This window comes from Electrona antarctica (assembly GCF_951216825.1).
Source record: "Electrona antarctica genome assembly, chromosome: 7".
Taxonomy (NCBI): Eukaryota; Metazoa; Chordata; class Actinopteri; order Myctophiformes; family Myctophidae; genus Electrona; species Electrona antarctica.
The window spans coordinates 23125413-23148205 of record NC_136812.1 but is presented as its reverse complement, the minus strand read 5'-3'; the positions used below and the strand labels follow the sequence as shown (position 1 = coordinate 23148205).

General features: G+C 44.3%; 2 protein-coding genes across 6 annotated transcripts in view; one reads left to right on the top strand and one right to left on the bottom strand.

Moving 5' to 3' along the window:
- phactr1 (phosphatase and actin regulator 1) overlaps positions 1-7763 on the bottom strand; it is a 35244-nt gene extending 27481 nt beyond the window's left edge. For both annotated transcript variants that reach the window (XM_079504896.1, XM_079504899.1), the window contains exon 1: positions 7609-7763. In XM_079504896.1, coding sequence (XP_079361022.1) covers positions 7609-7720 — 112 coding nt within the window. In that variant the 5' untranslated portion in view covers positions 7721-7763. The remainder of the gene's footprint in view (positions 1-7608) is intronic.
- A 733-nt stretch (positions 7764-8496) lies between these two features.
- LOC306926742 (NAD-dependent protein deacylase sirtuin-5, mitochondrial-like) overlaps positions 8497-22793 on the top strand; it is a 28718-nt gene continuing 14421 nt past the window's right edge. Inside the window, exons 1-9 of one of the 4 annotated variants that reach the window (XR_013790425.1) lie at positions 8497-8604; positions 9692-9801; positions 10259-10392; positions 11899-12124; positions 12258-12345; positions 13667-13720; positions 14127-14250; positions 14532-14647; positions 16017-16615. Coding sequence is in view for 3 of the 4 variants with exons in the window: in XM_079506150.1 (XP_079362276.1) it covers positions 9699-9801; positions 10259-10392; positions 11899-12124; positions 12258-12345; positions 13667-13720; positions 14127-14250; positions 14532-14647; positions 16017-16089 (918 nt within the window). In the remaining variant the exon portion in view is untranslated. Of the gene's footprint in view, positions 8680-9691; positions 9802-10258; positions 10393-11898; positions 12125-12257; positions 12346-13666; positions 13721-14126; positions 14251-14531; positions 14648-16016; positions 17319-22793 lie in introns of those variants that run through there. The other 3 variants (XM_079506150.1, XM_079506151.1, XM_079506152.1) reach the window with 3 other exon arrangements.

Here is a 22793-nt window from a genome sequence, read left to right as displayed (position 1 = left end):
CTCAACTGATTTTGTCCTCATCGTGAGGGTTATGTCACCCTACTTTGTATAATTCCTCCTCTTCTTCAGTCTTCAGTTCCAAATTTGCATTTCCACTTTGTTTACAATGTCCACCATTGTTGATTTTCCAAACTGGCATGGAATGGAAACAAGCCTGGTTTTATCTAGCATCAGTATTATAATGACTCAAATATTAAATAATCTGCATATCAGCACCCCCACCACCTCAGGACAATGTGGTACTGCAGCTAAAACTGCTTTCAAAGTCCAGAAAGAAATGACAAGGACTGGTTATATATCAGAGTGGTGATTGAGGCTCAAACCATTAGAAATAACTTTGAGGGACATGGACAATATGATATTAAATATTAAAAGCAGTTTTAAAATGCATGTTATTTGCGCTTTAAGCGTGCGCGCGGCCACGTGCGTGTCGTCAGATCAGCATGTAGGTGTTTCTACCACGTGAGTACAAACTGGATTAATGCTTATTAATCAAATCTTGTGGATGGCACAGGTGGGTACAATAGTTATTCACAATATCTTCTCGTGCCAGCACAGATTATGTTAATATATTCATGAGTTGACACAAACACAGCTGCAAGAATTGTGAATTGTTGCGATATAAGAAAAGGTTAATACTGAGTAGACCTACTGCACATGACGAGGCACATGATGTAACCAGAGCTGATACCTTTAAACAAGTCTTAAATCTGAGGCTTCTTTGTATACTATTTAAATAGTCTTGAGAAAAAATGCTATTTGTCCCACAGTGACTGTCAAAGATTGCTGCTATTTGTTTCAAAAAAGCTTTATACCCTGTATGTATAACATATAACAACGCAATGTGACATAGCTCTGTTTACAATGCTGTACCCCCTCCAACTGTATATATTTTCCCCATTTTCAACAGTTTTTTATATTTTGTCACTTGCTTTGGCAATGTAAAGGTATGTTTTCTCATGCCAATAAAGCTCCTTTGATTTGAATTGATATTTCTTTAGAAATCGACTCTACTTCATCTCCAGCCTACACCCACCCACCCACACGCGCGCACGCGACTTCAGAGAGCATACAAATGGAAGTTAAGTTAACACTGAGATTTTTACTACAGTAGGTGTGAAGTGTGAATGTGGTCAGAAGGCCAGTGTCACAGATCTGAGCCCATGCCGTGGTCATTGTGTCTGGGTCTCTTTCTTGCTCCGTCCGCACCGCAGCAGCTCTGGATCACCTGCCAACTGACGACAGTGTGATCGATAGTGGCAGCACAGCGCTGCAGATGCACCCACTGATGCCAGCTGGTGGCATGGTTACTGTTTGGGCAAACTCCAATCCATTTAGTGCAGAAGTCCCGCTACCTACACATTCCCTGCTCTGAGCTGTAGCCATGAGAAACACTTTCTGCAGAGCTAATGCAGGATAAATGTATGGTTGAGGGGTAGGGTTGCAGGATGGTACCGTAGTTACCTCTAGTGCCACACCGACAATCTGGTCCATTTTTATGGGTCAGATTTGGGCCCCCCTTTGTCTAGAGACGTGCCACAGCCAATGAGACCTGTGCAGTGGTGGACACAGGTTACTGTTTGGTTTTGTAAATACAAGTTATTTTCTTGGAGTGGCAGGCAGGCAGGCAGGCAGACGAGTTGAAGGGCAAGGGAAAAGAGTGCATCTTTACTCTTTAATAATGATTTAAAAGCTTCTACTGACTCGGCACCACAAACATGAATCCATTACAAAGCAAACTGTGCAAAGGATGGTTTTAGGCACAACCAGAAGCAACAAGTTAGCTGACCTCAAAGTTCTAGTTCGGGTGTACGGGAATGTATGGAGGAGCCACTGAGTGCCTTCAAAACAAACAATAAAAGCTTAAAATGAATTCTAAAATGCACAGGGAACCAGTGGAGTGCATTTTCTTGCCTGTGAGGAGGCACTGGCAGGTAGCACTGGTCCACTTACGGGTGGAAATGTCGAGCGAAGGCTCAGAATGTGCTGTAGTGCTTTTCATTTTTGGACCTGAAAGGAGCGAGTGTCCAGTGTCATAGTGCAGGTGTCATTAAAAATGGAAAAGAGCTCCTCGGCACTGAGTGCACAATTTACATCGGATTTACATGTCATTAAATCATAAAAAAACAAGGCGCTGGCGAGTTGCGACTGAACTCAGAACTCCTGAGCAAGGGATTCATATACCTTGTAGTGAAAACAAGCAGAATAGTCCTTTCCTTTCCTGTTCTTTCCACTGGTCTCATCATGCTCATCTATTTCTGATGACCATCCATTATCCCACATATTCTCATTAATCTCATTCGTTCCCATGTCATAGTACACATGAGAATAATGTCATCCTCAACGGTGATACTAATTTAGGCAGTGAAGCACTAGCAGGACCCGGACAATAGATTGTATATGCAAAATTAATATGCTGCTCCACCACCACTAAGACAGATAGGTAGAGCTGCTGCTCAAAGCCTAAAACAGACTCAGGCTGCCATTTAACATCCCGCACCCAGCTCCCACCCCCCGTCCCCCTGCAGCTCCAGCTCCATCTTTCTGTCAGTTCATTTTCCATGTGTACCTCATTACAATGCTGACTACTGTAGTGCTGTGAAAGCATCACCTAATGTTATCCAAGACAATATACACCAGCAGTTGCCAACCTTTTTTGGATCTGGGCCTGCGTGAAAATGTTTGAAGCAGGGCCCACCCATCTGAACACTTGAATTTAAGTTCTAATTTATTAGTATCACTTTGAAACAAACACATTTGCCAAGGTTTTCAAGAAATTATGTTATACTAGTCCATACACGTTTGGGGAGATGATGATATTCTTTATTTCCTTCTTTTTCTGTGCATTGTGAGTACATTTCACCCATGTGAAGGAGGGTCTGGGCTCTATCCTCTATCGTATTTTTTCTTTCGGTAAAACCTACACGTTAATAGATACATTAACCTACTTCAGCCAATCACAACAGCCAATCACAGTGCCAATGTCGGCGCCATAAATGGTCATTTTTGGGCCTTCGGGCTTTACCTATTTTCATTAATATCTTCATAAGTGGTCCTTTGTTACTAACGCCTATTATAAGATGGTTCTATTCGTCTACTTGCTCTGCATCTCAGAGGTGGGCTATGAATAATCTATGAGGATGATGTTGGAAAAAGTGAAATGTTCCATGGTTAGAGATACACATGTTTGGTAAACAGATGGACATGAGAGCCAGCTGTGACAGAAAGGCTGATGGCTGCAGGTGACCCCAAGGGGACTCCAAACAAAAGTGCAAGCCCTCCAAGACAGAAGGATCTAGAAAAGGTGCCCCTCAGGGCACAGGTCTCCACCAGGATAATAGCGTTTGTGTTTTGCCACAATCGGCCTCATGGTGGCGCTATAACACGCCATTGTGGAAAAATTGGGGCAGAGGTTCATCGTTGGCATCCAGGGAGTGTGTGTGCACAGTTTGGCATCATCCGGGCCAACGGTGCCAGAGATTAGCTGTACGCAGACGGATGGACACACACACACACACACACACACACACACACACACACACACACACACACACACACACACACACACACACACACACACACACACACACACACACACACACACACACACAGACACACACACGGACAGAGTGCAAAACATACTCTCCTTATGCCTTCGGCTGGTGGAGACAACTAAGGACATGAGGTGAACCTTTACTGTATGCATGAATAATCTATACTGTACATTCTTGCAGAATCTGTCTCACACCGTCCCACAACAAATGTACTTTACAAACGCTTGTAAGTGTCAAACAAACATATTTCCCTGTAAATGTCCCTCCCACCCTTCATTCCCCTCTATCTTCCTCAGTCCATCTCCCCCTCTAGCTGGACTTTCTATGTTGTGAATTAATACAAAGTGACAAGAGAGCCTTTGGGACTGTACGTTGATGTTTGTGAACATGAGACTTGACACATCATACGGCCATGAGTCACACTTCCTTAGTTCCTGTTCCCTCGTCATTCTCTCTCTCTCTCTCTCTCTCTCTCTCTCTCTCTCTCTCTCTCAGTTCTGCTGACATGTGTTCCAATAGGCGGAAGACACAGCTGTGACAGCACACATAAGCCCTGCTCCTCAGCCATGACATCAAGTCAGTGGAGAGCCAAAACGTGAGATGAGAACAGAGGAGACCTCCAAATTATCTTGAGAGGTGACTTGAGTTGGAGCCACAGGCCTCATCCCTGGCACAGGTTTGCCATCTTGCCAACAAAGGCTGGCTTGTTCACAAGCTCAATGCCAAGACCCCAACTGCCAGTACCAACTGAGTGAGGTCTTTTGTATGGATGGGTTCTACGGCGCCACAAGCCTGTCTTGAGACAGCCTCTCTCTGCTCTTGTATTCTGCACAGGTAATTCCAGCAAATTCAGCCTGAGGTCAGACTAATGTGCGCAGCAGTTCTCAGAACAGTAGCGTGCGTGCGTGCGTGCGTGCGTGCGTGCGTGCGTGCGTGCGTGCGTGCGTGCGTGCGTGCCTACATGCGTGCCTACATGCGTGCCTACGTGCGTGCCTACGTGCGTGCGAGTGAGAAGGGATGGGCATGAAAGACACACGCACCAGTGTTCCTGTCTGCCTGTGCAATATTACAAACATAACATATCTCCTGGTTAACAGCCAAATCACACAGCTCTTTCTTCTTTCATTATCACCGTCTTCCTGCAGTAAAGCCCCTCTACACACACACACACACACACACACACACACACACACACACACACACACACACACACACACACAAACACACCTTTCTTGTTTTCAGTGTTTTGTATGAGAGTCTATAATGACTGGTGCTTCCTATGGCGTTTGTGAGAAGGGCAGAGCTATTCACGCAGCTGACCTGGATTTCCAGACCAGTGCTGGAGAGCCAGTCTGGTGGCAGCGGGAGCACATCCCGCTGCCACCAGACTGGCACAGGGGAGGGGGGTAGTGGGGTGGGGGTGGGCCAGTGATTCAAGGATTCATACACCCATGACTCCATAAGTCACGGGTGTACAAATCCATTTTGTTCCATGTGTACACTCTCAAGAGTTACAGACCTGCATGTATACCGGCCCATTTGGAACCCCGTCAAGGCACCCTGCATGATGGTCCTTGCCAGGACCCCACTTTGAGAACCACTGTCCACTGGGGTAGGGGTTGTGTGTGGTACCGGAATGCAGGCGGAACCCTTGTGTGTGAACAACCACAGGTCTAAACAGGGGAACAGAATTATCTTCATGCCCATATTTGATTCACTCAAGAAATGCAAATCCCTCTCTCTAACGATATCACTCCTGCAGGTCTGAGCACACAATAAAATCCTCAGTAGTATAGTTTAAATTAAACTCTGAGAGTGTAAACGTGGACCCAAATGTACCCTTGTGGGTGAAATCATGTTTTTGACAAGAACTCTGTGCCGTGAGCAGCTGGAGAAAGGTCAGGTTCATCAGAGCAACAAACTGTCTGGTGAAAGCTGCACTGCCAGCTGTGTTGTGCACTGAAACTAGCAGAACTACCAGCTCACGTTGCACCCAGCATGCAACTATAAATCGGGCTTTAGCTAACCCAACCCCCCCGACACCCCCCCCCCCCCCCCCGGACCCCAATTTGAGTACCACTACATCATACTCTATTTAGTCACACACACACACACACACACACACACACACACACACACACACACACACACACACACACACACACACACACACACACACACACACACACACACACACACACACACACATACACACACACAGCAGTCATGATCATGATTAGGATTATATTTTCAATTTTTATCTCTACTTTTGTTTTCTACCCTAGGAGAATGGAAGGCTAATATGTAACGGAGGTAGATATAATGATATGCTTTTTGGTTTTTCTCTTCCAAGAAAATGGGGAATCAGAAGGTGGATGAGGAAATTGTTGATCAAATATTTTTATTTTATTTTATTTATATATCATTGTCCTATGTCATTAATGTCATGTTTTTATGTTCTGTGTGGACCCCAGGAAGATTAGCTGGTGCATAGCACCAGCTAATCTTCCTGGGGGATCCTAATAAAACAAAACAAAAAAAGCCATATGTCAGTAGGTGATGGGGATATTATAGAGCCCACATTTACAGTCATTCTGGCTGCTATGTATCACTGACTGACAGCTCTTCTATAAATCCTTAATGGCCTTTAAGTAAATATATCAGAACAGTGAGTCGTGGGTGAGTCAAGGTATGTAAAGAAAGCAATAGTGCTGTTAGAATGTCAGGGAAATCTAATTTCAGATCAGCCGCCTTTCAGATCGACTGCCGTCTGGTCTGTATAGCTTTGCTGAGCAAGCCATTGTGTGCAACAGAGCAACTGTTAAGATTAAGGAGAGAATGCAGGCAAAGCAGAACAATAGCCTGGCTGGGGAAGAGTTGGCCTCTGTCCGGAATGGAAAACATAGGCTATAGCCAAGCCTACAGTAGGCTTTACACATGTGACTGGGATTTGTCATAATCGGTCGGGGGCGGGGGTCGAATGAAAGCTATATTTGGATGCGTTAACTCAACAAAGAGGAGGTGGACGGTAGTTCACCTGCATGCAAAAACGCCGGTTCCTACAAATTATGTCAGGGTCTGTTAGTAGCCTAGAGACTATATGCTGATTCTGCTTGATGACCGTTTCAGCACCGGTAAATAGTGGACAGTTCCACACGTGACGCGTATTGATAGCAGTAGCTATCTAGAAATCATGGGGATTGGGGATTAATGTGGGTTTAGTCGTTTTAATCTCGGTGAGAAGCAACACTAGTCATATTAAAATCAAAATGTTTAGGGACACTGACATATAGGCTAAAGGCAAGCCATGCTCACATTGTGCAGAGCTGCAGGCATGCATCTTCAATAGCCTATATAATACAGCGTGGTGTCCATGGCAACAACGGAAACAATTACTCATGCATATTTCCAGTTTAAGACGATATGACATTTGGCAAGGATGGTGCATGTCTCAACTGTCACACATGATCGACCCTCTGCAGGAACAGAGGAATGGTGACAGGAACAAGTCCGACTGCATTTGTGCCAGACAGTCAGTGCGGTGAATCCAGTTTGTATAGCAGCCTATGTACAACATGGCAACGCTGGCATTTTCCAATGTGGAACTATAGCCTGTATACAATCGGGGATGCTCGTATATCGTATATATGTGTCCCGAAAAAGAATTACAATTTTCTCTTGGCTATCCCCTGACCGCATGTATGATCATTGTCTGGTTGACTTGTTTCCATGATGAAGCCGAATTCTCATGAGCTCAGCTCGCACAATGCATGAGTCACGCTGTAGTCACCCAGTCACCACCATGCATGCACGCCATGCACGGCGCACCAGCGATCGAGGAGCAGCTCAGCACCATGGATAACGTCAGACCAGCATAGTCTGTCCCCAAGTCACGCTTGATTTGTGACAGATTTGTGACAGCTAGCTCCCTGTCACGAAACAGTTTCAGCCACGATAACATTCCCCGCAAATTTTTTGCCAGATAGGCTACAGCCACTTCATGGTGACATTTGTCTGTGTTCGGATAGAGCGCGTGGTGCTACAGCCTTCCTACCTGTCTCCAGGTGCAGTGAGATCCTCGCCTCGTTGATATAAGGCGTGTCGCTCTTGGACCGGACTCTCCGAATCGGCCGACGGTCTACCACGTCCTCCGGAGCCGCCGCCATATTCCGCCAGGCCGGCAGCTTCCACACGGGCGACCGACCGGCGGGACTGCGAGAGACTCGGCGGCACCGCCACACACATGCACCCGAGGCAGACGGTGTAGGAGGGGCGGTTATGATGATGGTGGTGAAGATGATGATGAGAGAGAGAGAGAGAGAGAGAGAGAGAGAGAGAGAGAGAGAGAGAGAGTATGTGTGTGTGTGTGTGTGTGTGTGTGTGTGTGTGTGTGTGTGTGCGTGTGTGGGAGAGAGAGAGAGAGGCGCGTGAGAGACTTGTAAATTGATGATCAAACGTTTGCAGTTAATTTATGTTAATTGTTAAGTGAGCGCCACCTGCATGCACAAAGCTATTTTACAGTAGGCCTATACGCTATAGCTTCAGCTGCTATGCCCTCAGTCAGTACATTGCAAAACCATTGGTTGGCCTATTTCTAGAGAAATCTTCCTTGGCTCCAGTCCTGTTGGGCTCACTCTAATTCCAAACTATTATATAGCCTCTATATCCTGGTGAAGGGATTAAAGCTATATAATATTAACAATGTATTAAATTGGGTACAAATATTATTATTTTTTATGTAAAAAATAATGATAGACGTATGACAATATAGGACTTCACTGTAGCCTATGTTCAGTTCATTGGACATGAACATACTACTGGAGTGGAATATAGTAGCCTATTTCTGAAGAGAACAGGACTAACAGACTGGATGTAGGATTTAAATCACTCCACAAGGTGGCAGACGATGCAACATAACGATGCAAGCTTCCCTTAAACTCCAAAGAAGAAGTAGTCTATAGTTCCTTCCTATTTATAGTCATAATAATGTAATAGCTCTAGGTTCATTTTATAATAGTGCAGTCAGTTGACCGCTGCCTGTGTGGACGAGGTCAGTCTAAAGGTAGTTAATTATGAGTTGACACATTATTCAGCTTCGTAACTGAAACAATAATCTTAACCCACGGTGCTTAACATTTTACGGACATCCAAAGCTGTTAAACACGGCTAGCTTCAGCTTGATAATGTTAGCCACCAGCTGTATGTATGACATTGTATGTATGTATGTATGTAATATCACAGGCTCACAGACATTCTAGGGCTATAGTTTGCTCTCAGAATTCACCTTCCAAATGTGCTATTGTCTGTCTGTGCTGTGGCACTGACGTTACTTCACAGCGAGGTCTAGTTGGAGACAGTGATCCTCCTACGCAGTAGACAGAAAATACCGGTAGTAAAGAAGTTGTCATAGTGGAGCAGTTGAAATGAACGTACGCCTACCATGTAATTCTGTAGCAATTCTCTGTTCTGTAATTTGTCTATCTCTGTCTGATGCTGGCTGCTGTGTGAGGTCCACATTGCCTGATTACTGCACCTGTGAGGTCACAGGTGCTAGACTAGAGTGACAGTGACTGTATAGAGTCTATAGTCTATACAGTCACTCTAGTCTAAAGCCTACCAGCCACCACCATATGACCCATCTATCATTATGACTATCACACAAGTGGTTCTCATTCTCAAACATTTCATTGGCCCCCATAACTCTTTTCTTGAGACACACGTACACTTGGTTATACAGACCTGTCACCTGTTAGCAAGCAGTGTTAATTTTTCCCCCACAATATTTTGATTTAGTATTTTGAATAACACACCATTTAGTCATAGTCCTATTTAGTCTCCTGAAAAACCTTAGTCGACTTAGTCTTTAGTCTTAATGCAATGTTAATTTCGCCAGAAAATATGTCTTAGTCTTTTGAATAACACACCAATTAGTCTTAGTCCTATTTAGTCTCCTGAAAAACCTTAGTCGATTTAGTCTTTAGTCTTAGTCAACTAAATGAACACTGCTGTAAGAAGGGTCCATTCTGAACCCCCTCAATGACACCTGGGAGGGCTGAGGGTCCCTGAACCCCACTTTGACAACCACTGGTTCACACTTCACAGTACTGATCGCTATACTGTATTCTCCCCTGACCCAGAACCCTGATGATCTTAAAACAGCTCGCCAGTAGAGGCACAATAACCTCTCAGTTGTGTGCCTGCCTGAGAAACCCCTGGAATATACAAGACATGAGCCGGCCCAGTTCAGGTACAGTATCTGTGCATAGAGCGCATACACTGTATGATCCATGCATGCAGTTGAATCAGTAGCATTTAACAGAACTATGGACAGTACAGAGTACACTGATATACCGTATATAATGATGCTAGTAGTAAGTGACGTAGGGCAGTTCTCAAACGTTTCAGGTTCGAGACCCCCCAAAATAGTCATATTTGAACTGAACTTGACAAGCACTTTTGGAGTTGAGGCATTACATTTAGTTTTACTCGATTCCACAGATAAATATTGTGGAAAATAGTAGATCGACAAGCTTCATTTTAGCCTCTTTCTTAAATATTTTTTCTGTCATCTGGGGACCCCCCCAAAATCTTATGGGGACCCACAGGTTGAGAACCACTGATGTAGGGAACCCATCTGGTGTATTTAAGTATGTGTACAGTATGTCTTTGTGTGTGCTTGCATCTACTCTTCTGTATGTGTCTAGATGTGGCAGCATTCAGGGAGATCTTTTCCAAGTCCAAGCACATAGCCATTCTGACTGGATCAGGGGTGAGTGCAGAGAGCGGGGTCCCCACCTTCAGAGGAGAGGGGGGATACTGGAGGAAATGGCAAGCACAGGTAAGGCAAGGCAAGTTTATTTGTATAGCAGCACATTTCAACAAAGATGAATTCAGTAAAAAGGAAGACGGAAACAAGAAATTAAACGCTCATCTCCTTAATAGGCGATAAGAAGAGTTGACCTGACGTCACTCACTAAACTGTTCAGCAGGAAAAAAAACACAATATAAAAAGACAATTTAGCCAAAGTAAAAAGAAATCTTGGAGCGGCTAAGTACCACTCAAAAACCGAATGCAGCTGCTCCTCCATGTATAGTTCTAGGTACATAAAGCAGATCTGTCCCGGATGACCTGAGAGGTCTGGATGGTTCACAAAGATCGCACAAGATAAAAAATGTATTCCATTCAGTGCTTTGTATAAGCCAACAGTAGTATTCTGAAATTAATTATTTGACATGGAGCCACTGGAGTGATATGCTCCACTTTCTTGGTGTTAGTAAGGACTCAGTCTAAAGAATTCCGAATCAACAGCAGTTATCTGAGATCCATACCGACAATATTTTTTATTTTCTTTCTTTTGCTGAATACGGCGAATTTGGTCAAGAGTGCATTGTGAGTAGATTTCACCCAAGTGAAGGAGGGGCCGGGCTCTGTTTTCTATCGTCTTTCCCCTGTCAGTAAAATCTACTTGAGTAGGTTAATAAAAAAGTTCATTAACCTACTTACACATTTTGGTGCCAATACTGTCCTCTGAGCCGCTTATATATAAATCGGGTGTGTCCCCGCTTCCCGTGCCACACCCGTTATGCTCAGCTTAGCTCAATCACAGTGCAGAATGGCATACCTTCCAGACAATCACAACCGCCAATCACAGAGCCAATTTCAGCGGCATTCATGGTAATTTTTCCATCCAATCACAGGCTCAGCAGCAATTTCCGTCCTGAATTTTCCGTCCTCATTACTAAAATGATTAGTTATTAGATAGATAGAACAGTGAAGACACTGTTACAGTAGTCAAATAATTAACAGATACATGGTTTTCTAAATCTGAAATATTGAAAAAAAAAGAAACAGCTAGAAAAAAGCCATATTTTTTGTGATTGTGTGATTGTGATTGTGTTTCTGTGTGCATGTTCTCCCCGTCTCCCCTAGGGTAGGTAGGTACCCTCACAAAAAACATGCAGTAATCCTGGTCTCTAAACTGCCTCCCCATGGCCAGCCGGGGCGCCTGATGGAGGGGAAAGGAACTGGTCGGAATAACGTGTTCCTTCCACGCGCTATGTCCAACCAGGGAAACCCCCCTGTCAGGTGTAGGAGCAGCTTGGACACTCATGCATGAAGGAAGCATGAGTTCAAGTCTGTTGCTCTCCCCAGGTTGGCGGAGTGTGTATAGAGCCCAGAATCAGATTAGATAATTGACAAAGGGATGAAAAATGTGTTACAAAATCGTGGGATAAAAGAAAAACAACAAAAAAATGTACGCGACCCTTATCTACTCATTCCTTCAATGTACCTTTCCTGTGTCTGCATCTCTGTCTCTATCTCTCACTCTCTCCACTCTGCTAGGAATTGGCTACTATGGAGGCCTTCTCCAGGAACCCGTCCCGTGTGTGGGAATTTTATCACTATCGTCGCGAGGTCATGTTGAGCAAGAATCCTAATCCCGGCCACTTGGCCATTGCAGAGTGTGAGGAGCGACTGGCCAAACAAGGCCGGAGGGTCACCGTCATCACACAGAACATTGACGAGCTCCACCACCGCGCCGGGTCCAAAAATGTCCTGGAGCTCCACGGTAAGTAGCGGTGTTGTGAGACATTATTGTTCAATACCAGTGATCTGATCAATTGAAATATTCTCTGCCAATTTTCTGTCAATTGTCTTTGCCTTCCCCTCCTATCTTCACATGTTGGTCTTGGGGAATCCAGGCAGTCTCTTTAGGACACGCTGTATGAGCTGCGGCCATGAAACAGCCAATCACAAAAGCCCGATCTGTGCTGCCCTGGATGGCAAAGGGTAAGGGATTCAGTTGCAAGAGGTTTGTTGCCTAGACATTTCCTCCAAATGTATGGCTAGAAAAATAACATAACATTGACCATGTTCAGTACATTTTTTGTACTAGTATTTTAATCTTGTGTCTATATGCTCTATGGCATGGGATTCAGATTCAGATTCCTTTATTTGCCATTGTGTGAAACACATTTGTTTTGACATTAGCGTGTGTGCATTCCTTATTCCTTTTTTCACATATAACAAATAAACGAACAACAGAGTTATGGAACATAGTGCAAACATGTCCGGTGTCATAGTGCCGGTGAGTCATTTAGTCAGCCTGGCGGCTGAGGGGAAAAAGCTCATATCAGTCTGTAGCGGGCTTTTGTAGCCTTCGGCAGCCGCAACCTTCTCCCAGGGGGGACCAGGGTGAGGAGGCCGTGGCCAGGGTGGGAGGGGTCGGCCATGATCTTTCTCGCTCTCCTCAGTGCCCTGGAGTCATGCAGGGACTTGAGGGAGGGCAGTGGACGGCCAATCACCCTCTCCGCAGAGCGTATCACCCGCTGCAGCTTGGCGAGATCTTTTGCAGCTGCAGCGGGGAACCAGGTGATGATGGAGTATGTGAGGATGGACTCAATGATGGTTGTGTAAAACTGAGCCATCATGGTCCTTGACAGTCTGTACTTCCTCAGCTGCCTGAGGAAGTACAGCCTCTTCTGGGCCTTCTTCAGGAGGGCCATGATGTTGAGTTCCCACTTCAGGTCCCGAGAGAGGATCATGCCTAGGAACCGACATGACTCTACTGGGGTCACCTGGGTGCCTCCCAGCATGATGGGAGGGGGCGGGGCTGCGTTCCTCCTGTTCACCTCCACTGTCTGGGAGCAACCTGACAAGTTAAATACCTCACATTTGCCAAATGAAATGGCCAAATACATTGTGATTGACATGGCCATTTATTCTGTTGTCCACTCGTGTGGAAATTTGCCTTTGGCTTCATCAGCTCTAGGTAGATCAAATGAATACACAACTATACTCCGGCCCACAAGACACAAGGACAACATAACATGTCTTCCCAAGATGTGTCTTCCAGACAGTCCACATTTAGAAAAGAAAGTACTATTTCTGGTGGAGCAGAAATAAAACTCCTTTAGCTCGAGCACTTAAACTGTTGATCGGAATCAAAAGGGTTATGCAATATGCATTTATGAGAGACATGACTTGGTCTTTGGAGTTTGACACATTTAAGTACATCTACAGCTACACTGACAATAACTACACATGCAATTTACAGCTATAGGCCTACATGTAATTGTAAATCAACAAACGTATCTAAATATCTCCCCAGTGCTCCAGACCCAAACACCAGTGATGCCGGTATCCCAGTACAGGACCTGCCCAGGTGAGATACACACCGAAGTTCTCTACACAGTTGTTTTCAGATTAAATCTGGTAGCTATGAGTAGAGAAAAAGAGACAACCAGTTGCTCACCGGAGACGTACAAGTCAATAAAGTTAAAATAGTAAAAGGTGCTCCTGGATCAGACGCGATAAAACATCAGATAAAAAAGAGGAGGTCCGGGCACTCAGAGTTAAAAAAAGGGAATGTTTTGAACTAAACGGTTTTCATCAGGGCTAAATTAATACACAATAATAACTATCATTATGGGCTGGAAGGATGTGAGACAAGCCCGGTAATTAAACACTTAACAAATGCACAGAGTCTATTCTGGTTTTCTAATAAATGATTTCACACATATGCCTCACTATTTGCACAATGTGTGTCCTTCTGATTGCATGTGAGCCAGGTGCGAACAGGAGGCCTGTCATGGTCTCCTCAGACCTGCCGTGGTTTGGTTTGGAGAGACGCTGGACTCGGACATCCTGAGCCACGCAGAGAAAGAGCTTGAAAACTGTGACCTCTGCCTTGTGGTAGGTCTGTGTCCAAGTAAAATCCTTTTTCCTGGGCTATTCAAATAGACTACCCTGAAGACACCCCCTGCATTAAACATGTCTTACTTTGAAGCGGTAATTTGAAGCGCCCAGATAAAATGTTTTACTGAGCAAATTGCCCCTGGACCACAGTGGTGTTTTCTCACTGTAACCCACTTGGCCATTTGACCAGTTGTATCATTAATTCATTATTCTATGCATAGACGCTTTGAATTTGTTTAATCAGCTACACACAAATCCTGCTCTCTTGACCGCTGCAGGTCGGCACGTCGTCCATTGTGTACCCAGCAGCCATGTTTGCCCCACAAGTGGCAGCCAGAGGGGTCCCTGTGGCTGAGTTCAACATGGAAGATACTCCAGTCACCATGCGCTTCAAGTCAGTATCTCACTCACTCATTCTTCCATTTTCCAAATGGTTCCCTCGACTCCCTCCCCACTCGCACTTCACTATAAGGTGTCCACATGAACTATAAAGTGTCCACTACTTCACATGAAGTAACACTCTCAGCTCCAGAGGGCTTATTTTAAATCACTGGTTTTCCACCTGTACCGCAAAGGTATTGCAAGCAAACCCCAAAATAATTGACAAAGCACTATGATTTTACACGGCAACCGATAGGCCCATGTACTTTATGTGGCCAGATGGGTGGGCTGCGAATGCTTTCAAGATTTTCAAGTGGGCCCTGGAGGACTCCGTTCAACTAAGTATATATAGGGTTTAAAGGGGAGGATTTAAATAAATGGGCGTACTGTAGGTCAGGCTTGCTACTCTTCACCAGCAGAAAGAATCAGTTGTCAGTCACCATGGTTAATAGGAGTGGACAGCATAAGGATGTACAGGTATATAGTGTCTGGAATGAGACTGAGCCACTCGGTCACTCTCCCTCTCTCAATCTCTGCATTTGACTCTCTTGCACACATACATCTAAGGTCACATTCTCACCTAATACTTCAGTAGACTCGATGCGAATGGGCGGAGAAGTTGGGATTCTTGCATATTTAATTTGCTGCGGTTTGCCTTCACACTGGCTGTGTGCAGCAAGGAAACGCAGCAGGGAATTTTATCAATGTGTTCAATTCATAAACTATAGCCTATTCTGTAGGCTACACTGCAGTGTTCTTATGTGTTATGTGCAATGGATTAATGTACTCGTCCTCAATTCGACCATGGGCTTCGGTCTTCTCATTCGACCACGTCTATCCACGGTAACGGGATATATTTGCGCTGCGTAAAATTTGCCTTCTCCGTCTCCAACTGTGTTTAGCTCCTCACCCGCCACATTGTTTGCTTCATTTCCTTTATTTGCTGCGGATTGCATTCACACCTGCACAGAATCGTAATCAAGTGCGATTGGATGCGAAGCGAAACCCCCGTTTTTGGTCGGAGTAGAATGCGGGTCTTTGATGCGCATTAGGATTCGAATGATGCTTCACACCTGCCAAACGAAGTGCACTTTCCGACAATGTGCAGCAGGATTCGTTTTAATCGCAGTAAAGCTTTCTGGTGTGAAGGTCACCTAAGTACGACAGCTCGAGACCCTGATGTTAGAAAGGAGAGTGAAGAGGGCAACAATTCAGGAGTCCTGAGTTGGTGTTGGCTAGACCGCACTCTCACATCACACACGCACGCACGCATGCACGCATACCCACACACACACTTCGTTCAGATTAATTAATTCATATTACATTTACACTCTAGGGAGCACTCTGACATCTGTATTTGTGTGCGTATGTGTGGGTTTTAGGTTCCACTTCCATGGCCCCGCTGGGATCAACCTGCCCCCAGCACTCGCTCGCCACGAGGCCGAGTGCAAATGAGGAAGAGTCCTGGAGTCTGACTCGTCTCTTCAGGCATGAGACACTTTATATACTGTAGTTCAGACTGTCTGATGCTGAGAGGCTTTATTGGAACATAATCCAATTCTTTGCCTGTCGCGGTCCAAACAAGAAAAGCTGCTCCCTTGTATATACCCTTTGTCTGGTGTCGAATCCACTGGGAATATTTTCTCCAATCCGCATCCTCACAGAAATATAGACTTGTGTCGTGTGTAGGTCTACATTGATGGCGACAGCCAACGGCACCAATATGGAAATCAACGATGGTGAAGGGCTTGCCTGACTTGAATGCAATGACATCTCATTTCGAGATTTGCATACAATTAAAACCAGAACAGCATATGGGCTTTCAAGACCTTTCTACAGGGAGATGTAATTGCCTCCTCCTGCCTGCCTGATTGTTTTTTTTAACCCAATCCAATCGTGTTGTGACTCATGGCAATAATTGTGATAGTTCTATTGAATGTATACTTCTGACCCTCATTATTGATGATAATATAACATTCTTGTAACCTTTACTGCTACAATTAATGCCGTTTAGAGTTATGACAGCAGGGGGCAGTGTTTAGTTGCCAGTGCTCCAGAGGAAAACCCTGATTCACTCCAAATGAACTGGTTTGTATCCTAATATAATATATGTAAGTAATGGCTTGATCTGCTTTGGTTAGAGCGGTAATGTTAACTCAGAGAGGATTTTGGTGTGTCTTACTAAGTTACTATAAGTGTTTTGCATTTGTCATGTGTCTGAATATTGTTGGAACAAAAGGAAGTGTGCTCAAATCCAATGAGATAAAGCTGTATTCCGACTCACTGACGAAACTCTGAATTCATTGGTTCCTTAGATTGTGGTAATTTTATTGATTACTTTAAGTTCAGATGGAAATCTATATGACAGCCTGAACCACCATGGTGTGTGTGTGTGTGTGTGTGTGTGTGTGTGTGTGTGTGTGTGTGTGTGTGTGTGTGTGTGTGTGTGTGTGTGTGTGTGTGTGTGTGTACACGTGTATACCTTTTATTCCCCACTCCTTTGGGGTATTTTTGTGACTGTACATCTGCACATAGCATAATGTATGTCAAATGAGTTACTTAGAGCTATTAATACAGCGCCCAGGTAGCCAAATGTCTTGCTCAGGGACACATTGACACACAGGCAGGGGGTGAACTTAATTGGGACCTTCTGATTACCAGATGGCCTCTTTACCCACTCAGCTATGGCCACTCATAGGGGTGTGTGTATGTGTGTGCGCGCGTGCGTGCGTGCAAGCATGCGTGTGTGTGTGTGTGTGTGGAGTGAGTGCGCCTTTCTGCCGTTGGTGATATTCCACTCTGGGTAAAGATGGGATTGTGTTTGTCACCTCCTGCTTTTCCCATGCCCCCTCTTCCATCATTTCAGACTACACACACACACACACACACGCACACGCACAGGCCCAGTCCTGTCTCTTCTTGTGACTTGCCTCCTTCTCTGACTGAGGCGGCTGTGTGTACACACTCATTTGCAGGTGTGGAGGAGGGACGGTTCTATGTCAAAAGAGTCAAAGACCACCCCTCCCCCTCCCCCCAGCCTTTTAATGGAAGCACTCAAGTCCCTACTACTGCTGAGGTTATACTGGGTAGTGTCCATGAGGTCAGTGGGTGCACTGCTCATGCATCAGGGACTAGTGGCAAAAATAGCAGATCTACAAGCTCATGACAGATCACAAAGCAATGTGTTGAGTTTACTTTGTACATCTACCTTTTTCACAATTTTCTGAAAAGGTTTCTATAATGGTATGCTGGCCAAAAATAGGGTTGCTATGTTGAAAGTGGTTTAAAGCAAACTATTTGAGCTCATTTAAACCCCATACGGTTGGCCGGAGTCCCTCATGGCTCTATACTGCGCTAGGACCTGTCACTCTACATTAAATATCTTCCCTAAAATAGAAGCTCTACAAGCTCACAATGCATCACATTGCAATGATTTGTGAGCTTGTAGATCTGCTATTTTTAAGGTTTGCCCCTGATTAGGGATGCTAGGGTTCAAGTGGTTATAACCAATAACCATACCAACAGAGCTTAAACCAAAATAATAAATCTTAATTAAACAAAGATTTACCATTTATTTATCATATTATCGTTTGATTATTCCTGTGACCAATTAAATAGCGTAGACTGCAGGGGTTCCTCTAGGTAGGACAGTGGTTCGACCTTCAGGGTTCATCAAGGGTGTTCCAAATGGACCCTTACAGAACTAACTCTGGAAATTATGGGGGTCTTTGAAATTTAAACATTTGAGAGGCACTGCTTTAGGAAACACAACTGTGACCATTTCAGTCTCCCTCCATCTCTCACATCCCCCTCCGTCTCTGCATCTCAATTCAATTCAAAGGAGCTTTATAGGCGTGAGAATACGTTCTACATTGCCACAGCAAGTGTCAAAATAGAACAACAGTTTAAGATGATAGGGAAGGATTAACAGTTGGAGGGGATACAGAATTGTGTTAAACAGAGCTATATGTCACATTGTGTCGTTATATAGTCACGGTATAAAGCTTTTTGAAACAGATAGCAGCAATCTTTTGGCAATTCTTTTCTCAAGACTGTTTAAATAGTATACAAAAAAGCCTCTGATTTAAAATGTGTTACAGGTAGCAGCTCTGTTTATATACAGTGTAGAAGGTCTAGAGGTCTACTCTGTATTCCATTCCTTTTATATACAGTGTAGAAGGTCTAGAGGTCTACTCTATATTCCATTCCTTTTATATACAGTGTAGAAGGTCTAGAGGTCTACTCTGTATTCCATTCCTTTTATCGCAACAGAATCTAGCTGCTGTGTTTGCACATTGTTGTATTTCTTCCAGTAGCCAGTAGGTATGGGAGTATTTTGTTGTTGGTCATGTTTTCAAATTCACTAATCTGTGGGAAGTATGTGTCTCTCTCTGATGTCTTTGTATAGTGGGCAGGTGCTTAGAAAGTGTAGCTCTGTTTTCACCACATTCACCACAGTCTGTCTTCCCTTGGGAGTGGGGTCTGTCTGTGGCGACCTTTCTCTATTGCAAGGCTGTGTTCACCAAGTCTGTACCTAGTCAAGGGTTCAAATTTGCTTTGGTTTTGGGTTGTCTCTTTCCAGTTTGTCAGTGTTACCAAGTGGGATTGTAGATCAGCTGTTTGTCAGTGAAAAAACCCTTAAAATGTCAGGAATGGACCAGGAGGCAGGCTTGCAGGTGGAAAAACAAAAAGGTTCTTAATGTCTTCCAGGCCTGGATAACATAAGTGGAAAAAAACTAAAAGGTTCTTAATGCCTTCCAGGCCTGGATAACATAAGTGGAAAACTGGACAACTAAAGAAACTGAAACAAAGAGAGGTACAGGTATCAGCCTCTCCCCATGGTAGCCCTCACTCAACTGAACCATTCCCTATTATATAGTCTACAGACTCATCCAACCCCAATGTACTTGCAATCCACCCAAGATGCTCCCGATAATAATGTTATCAGCTCTTCAGGCAACACACCCCACTACACAGGCTTCAAGGCAGCTCCCCCAATAACGGCATCTGTGCAGATAAACACAAGAATATTAGATTCCATGTCACAGCAGAATGTGCACCTAGTATGGGACTGTGGATGTACATGTCACAAGCATACAGCATAAATACAATAAATGTCTATTGTTGACAGTTCCTATAAGGGAGCAACCCTGTAGGTTTTCTCTGTGGTTATGTTATGGAGTGTATCTGGGTTGCTGCCTTTTATGTGATTATAACATTTAAGTGCTCTCTTCTTAACTTTGATAATGAGTGGGTATCGTCCTAATTCTGCTCTGCATGCATTGTTTGTTGTTTTCCGTTGGGTGCGCAGGATGGATTTGCAGAGATTTGCTTGTTTTGTGTCTCACACTCACATTCCTTTCTGCTGTCTCCCTTACCCACCTTCCTTCTACCTTCATCTACATCTGTTGCATCCGTGACCGTGTGTGTGTGCGTGTGCGTGCGTGCGTGCGTGCGTGCGTGTGTTTGTGAGGCTGCCCCGCCTCCGTCACCTGCCCAGTGCCCATTAGAGAGTGGATGATGGTCTGATGTTCCCCCGTGACTCTGCTCCAAAAATAACAGAGCCCATTCCCCGCCTGCTAAGCGACGATTTCACACCAATCTGAGTGAGCTGCCCAGGCCTGTCAGAGAGAGAGAGAGAGAGAGAGAGAGAGGGTTCATTTTATGCATGGCAGCTTCCTCTCTGTGTTATTGCTGACATACCTGAAAATAAGTGTTTATACTTTTGAGGGTCAAATGTCCCCACAAGTATAGTAGAATTTTAGATTTGGTCGCTTACAATAAGGAAAAGACTCTGTGACGGCCCCCTGTATATATTGTATTACACCCTATATTAGGGTGTATAGTATATTTAGAAGTATGGTATCTTATATTAGGTGGTCTGGTGTAGCTTTATATATATTATATTTATAGTACACTTTGGTTAGTTTATGGTTGACAATCAGTCAAGCGGCGGCACCTGTGCCCGGTGCCGACGCCCTGTATAAAAGCCTGTCTCCCCAGTCCCTTCCTCAGCTCTGTTGTATTCAGTGCTCTCTTGCACTTCTCCCACTATGTACCTTCCCCAACATTTCTGTTAATACATTCAACATGCACCCATTGACCCATACCTTCCACTCATGCATACACGCACTACACTACTGACTACTGATTTCCACACCTCATCTGTTTGCTCTTGATTGTCTCCACCAGGCCGAAGGCATGGGGAGAGAGTATGTTTTGCACTCCGTCCGTCCGTGTGTGTGTCCGTCCGTCCGTCCTTCCGTCTATGAACAGCTAATCTCCGGCACCGTTTTCCAGAACGGCCTGTTATAGCGCCACCAGGAGGCCGCTTTGTGCAAAACAAGTTTTTGGACAGTACACCTACAGATTTTGTCCAAACATCACGCAAATTGGTACACAGTCTCTCTAGAGCCATTCCACGAAACGGGTCTTTCAGATTTCTCAGACTCCATCCTGATTGGCTAAGATTGGCTTCCAAAGTTTGCAGGAGTGCTCAGTTTCAAACAAAATGCTGCAAATCATGAACACATTGTGTGATTTCCGTAAAATTGTGCACGCACATTCCCACTAGGCAGAGGAAGAAATGCCACATGAACATTTTCAACTCAGCCTCATGGTGGCGCTATAACTGGCCAAAATGTGTTTTTACCTCTAACTGCACGGATCTGTGGATAACTTTGTATGCCAACTCCCTAGAGGCCAAGAAAAAACCTTTTTCACATCTGCTCTTTATAGCGCCACCAGGAGGCCGACATATGTAAAACACATTTTCTAATATTACTCCTTCAGATTTTATCCAAATTTCACGCAAATCGGTACACATGCTCTCCATAGTCATGTGATCAAGAAGGGTTTGTTTGATTTCTCATAATCCACCCTCATTGGCTACAATTGGCTTCTAAACTTTTCAGGAGTAGCCCGCTTTGTACCTGTTTTGTACAAATCGCCACAACTACTCAACGCAGTGTCCGATTGTGGTGAAACTGTGCATGCATATTCCCACTAGGCTTTGGAAGAAATACCACTTGACAGTTTTCAAATCAGCCTCATGGTGGCGCTACAACAGGCCAAGCCGTGTCACTCTCTCTCTCACACACACACACACACACACACACACACACACACACACACACACACACACACACACGCACGCACGCACGCACACACACACACACACATATTGCTCCTAAACATTTTGCCAAACATCACACACACACTCCTATCGTCCTGGTGGAGACCTGTGCCCAGAAGGGCACTTCTTTTTGGGTTTGGTTTGGTTTGATTCCTTATTTTTGATTTCTTACTTAAATTTATATTTCATTTGAGTACTGCTGTGTCTCCCCTGTATCTTTGTTGTGTATCTGGCACCCCTAGGCCAGGTATATAACAACTCAGGTTTGGGTCAATTTACAATTACAATTTAGGCATTTAGCAAATGCTCTTAATCCAGAGAGACTTACAGTAAGCAAGAACAAAAAACATGGTAATGCATCAAATACATAAAACATAACCTAGTCATCATAAATCGTCAGTTATGACTTAGGGGTCAATACTATGGATTTATGTATTTATTTGCAACCAAATCTTAGGACACAAGAAACACTTTCCTGGGGTTTTTATGTGTGTAATATCTGTTTTTAGATATTTTAGAATTTAGTGAAACCTGTGATGTCACAGGTTTTACTTCCTTCCTGGTTGTCTCAGTAAAACAGCCCTTCCAGGTGGTCCCCAGCTAAATTATGGAATAGTTGGTAAGCAAATGGACCCCTATAGATCTTTAACTCTTGAGAGTGTAAAATGAAACCAAATGGACCCTTACAGGTCTGGCCGGGCTGGCCGGATGTATGGAGAACCGGGATGACTGGAGGCGACGATGGAGGACCTAGAGAGGTCCATTTGGTTTAATTTTACTTTCTCAAGAGTTAAATTATTCTTACAAATTTGCATTACTTAATTTACAAGAAGTCTAGACAATGGGAGGATGTAGGAGAATTGTTGTCTCCTATTGGTACCACATCAATACAGCATGGAATTGTGAACATAATCTTATCCAATGATAACAAAATATTCTGTTTTGGTTCTGAGAGGCTAAAGGTCACTCAAATGCTGAATTAATAATGGGCCTTGATATGAAAAGGGGTTGCATGAACAGTGTG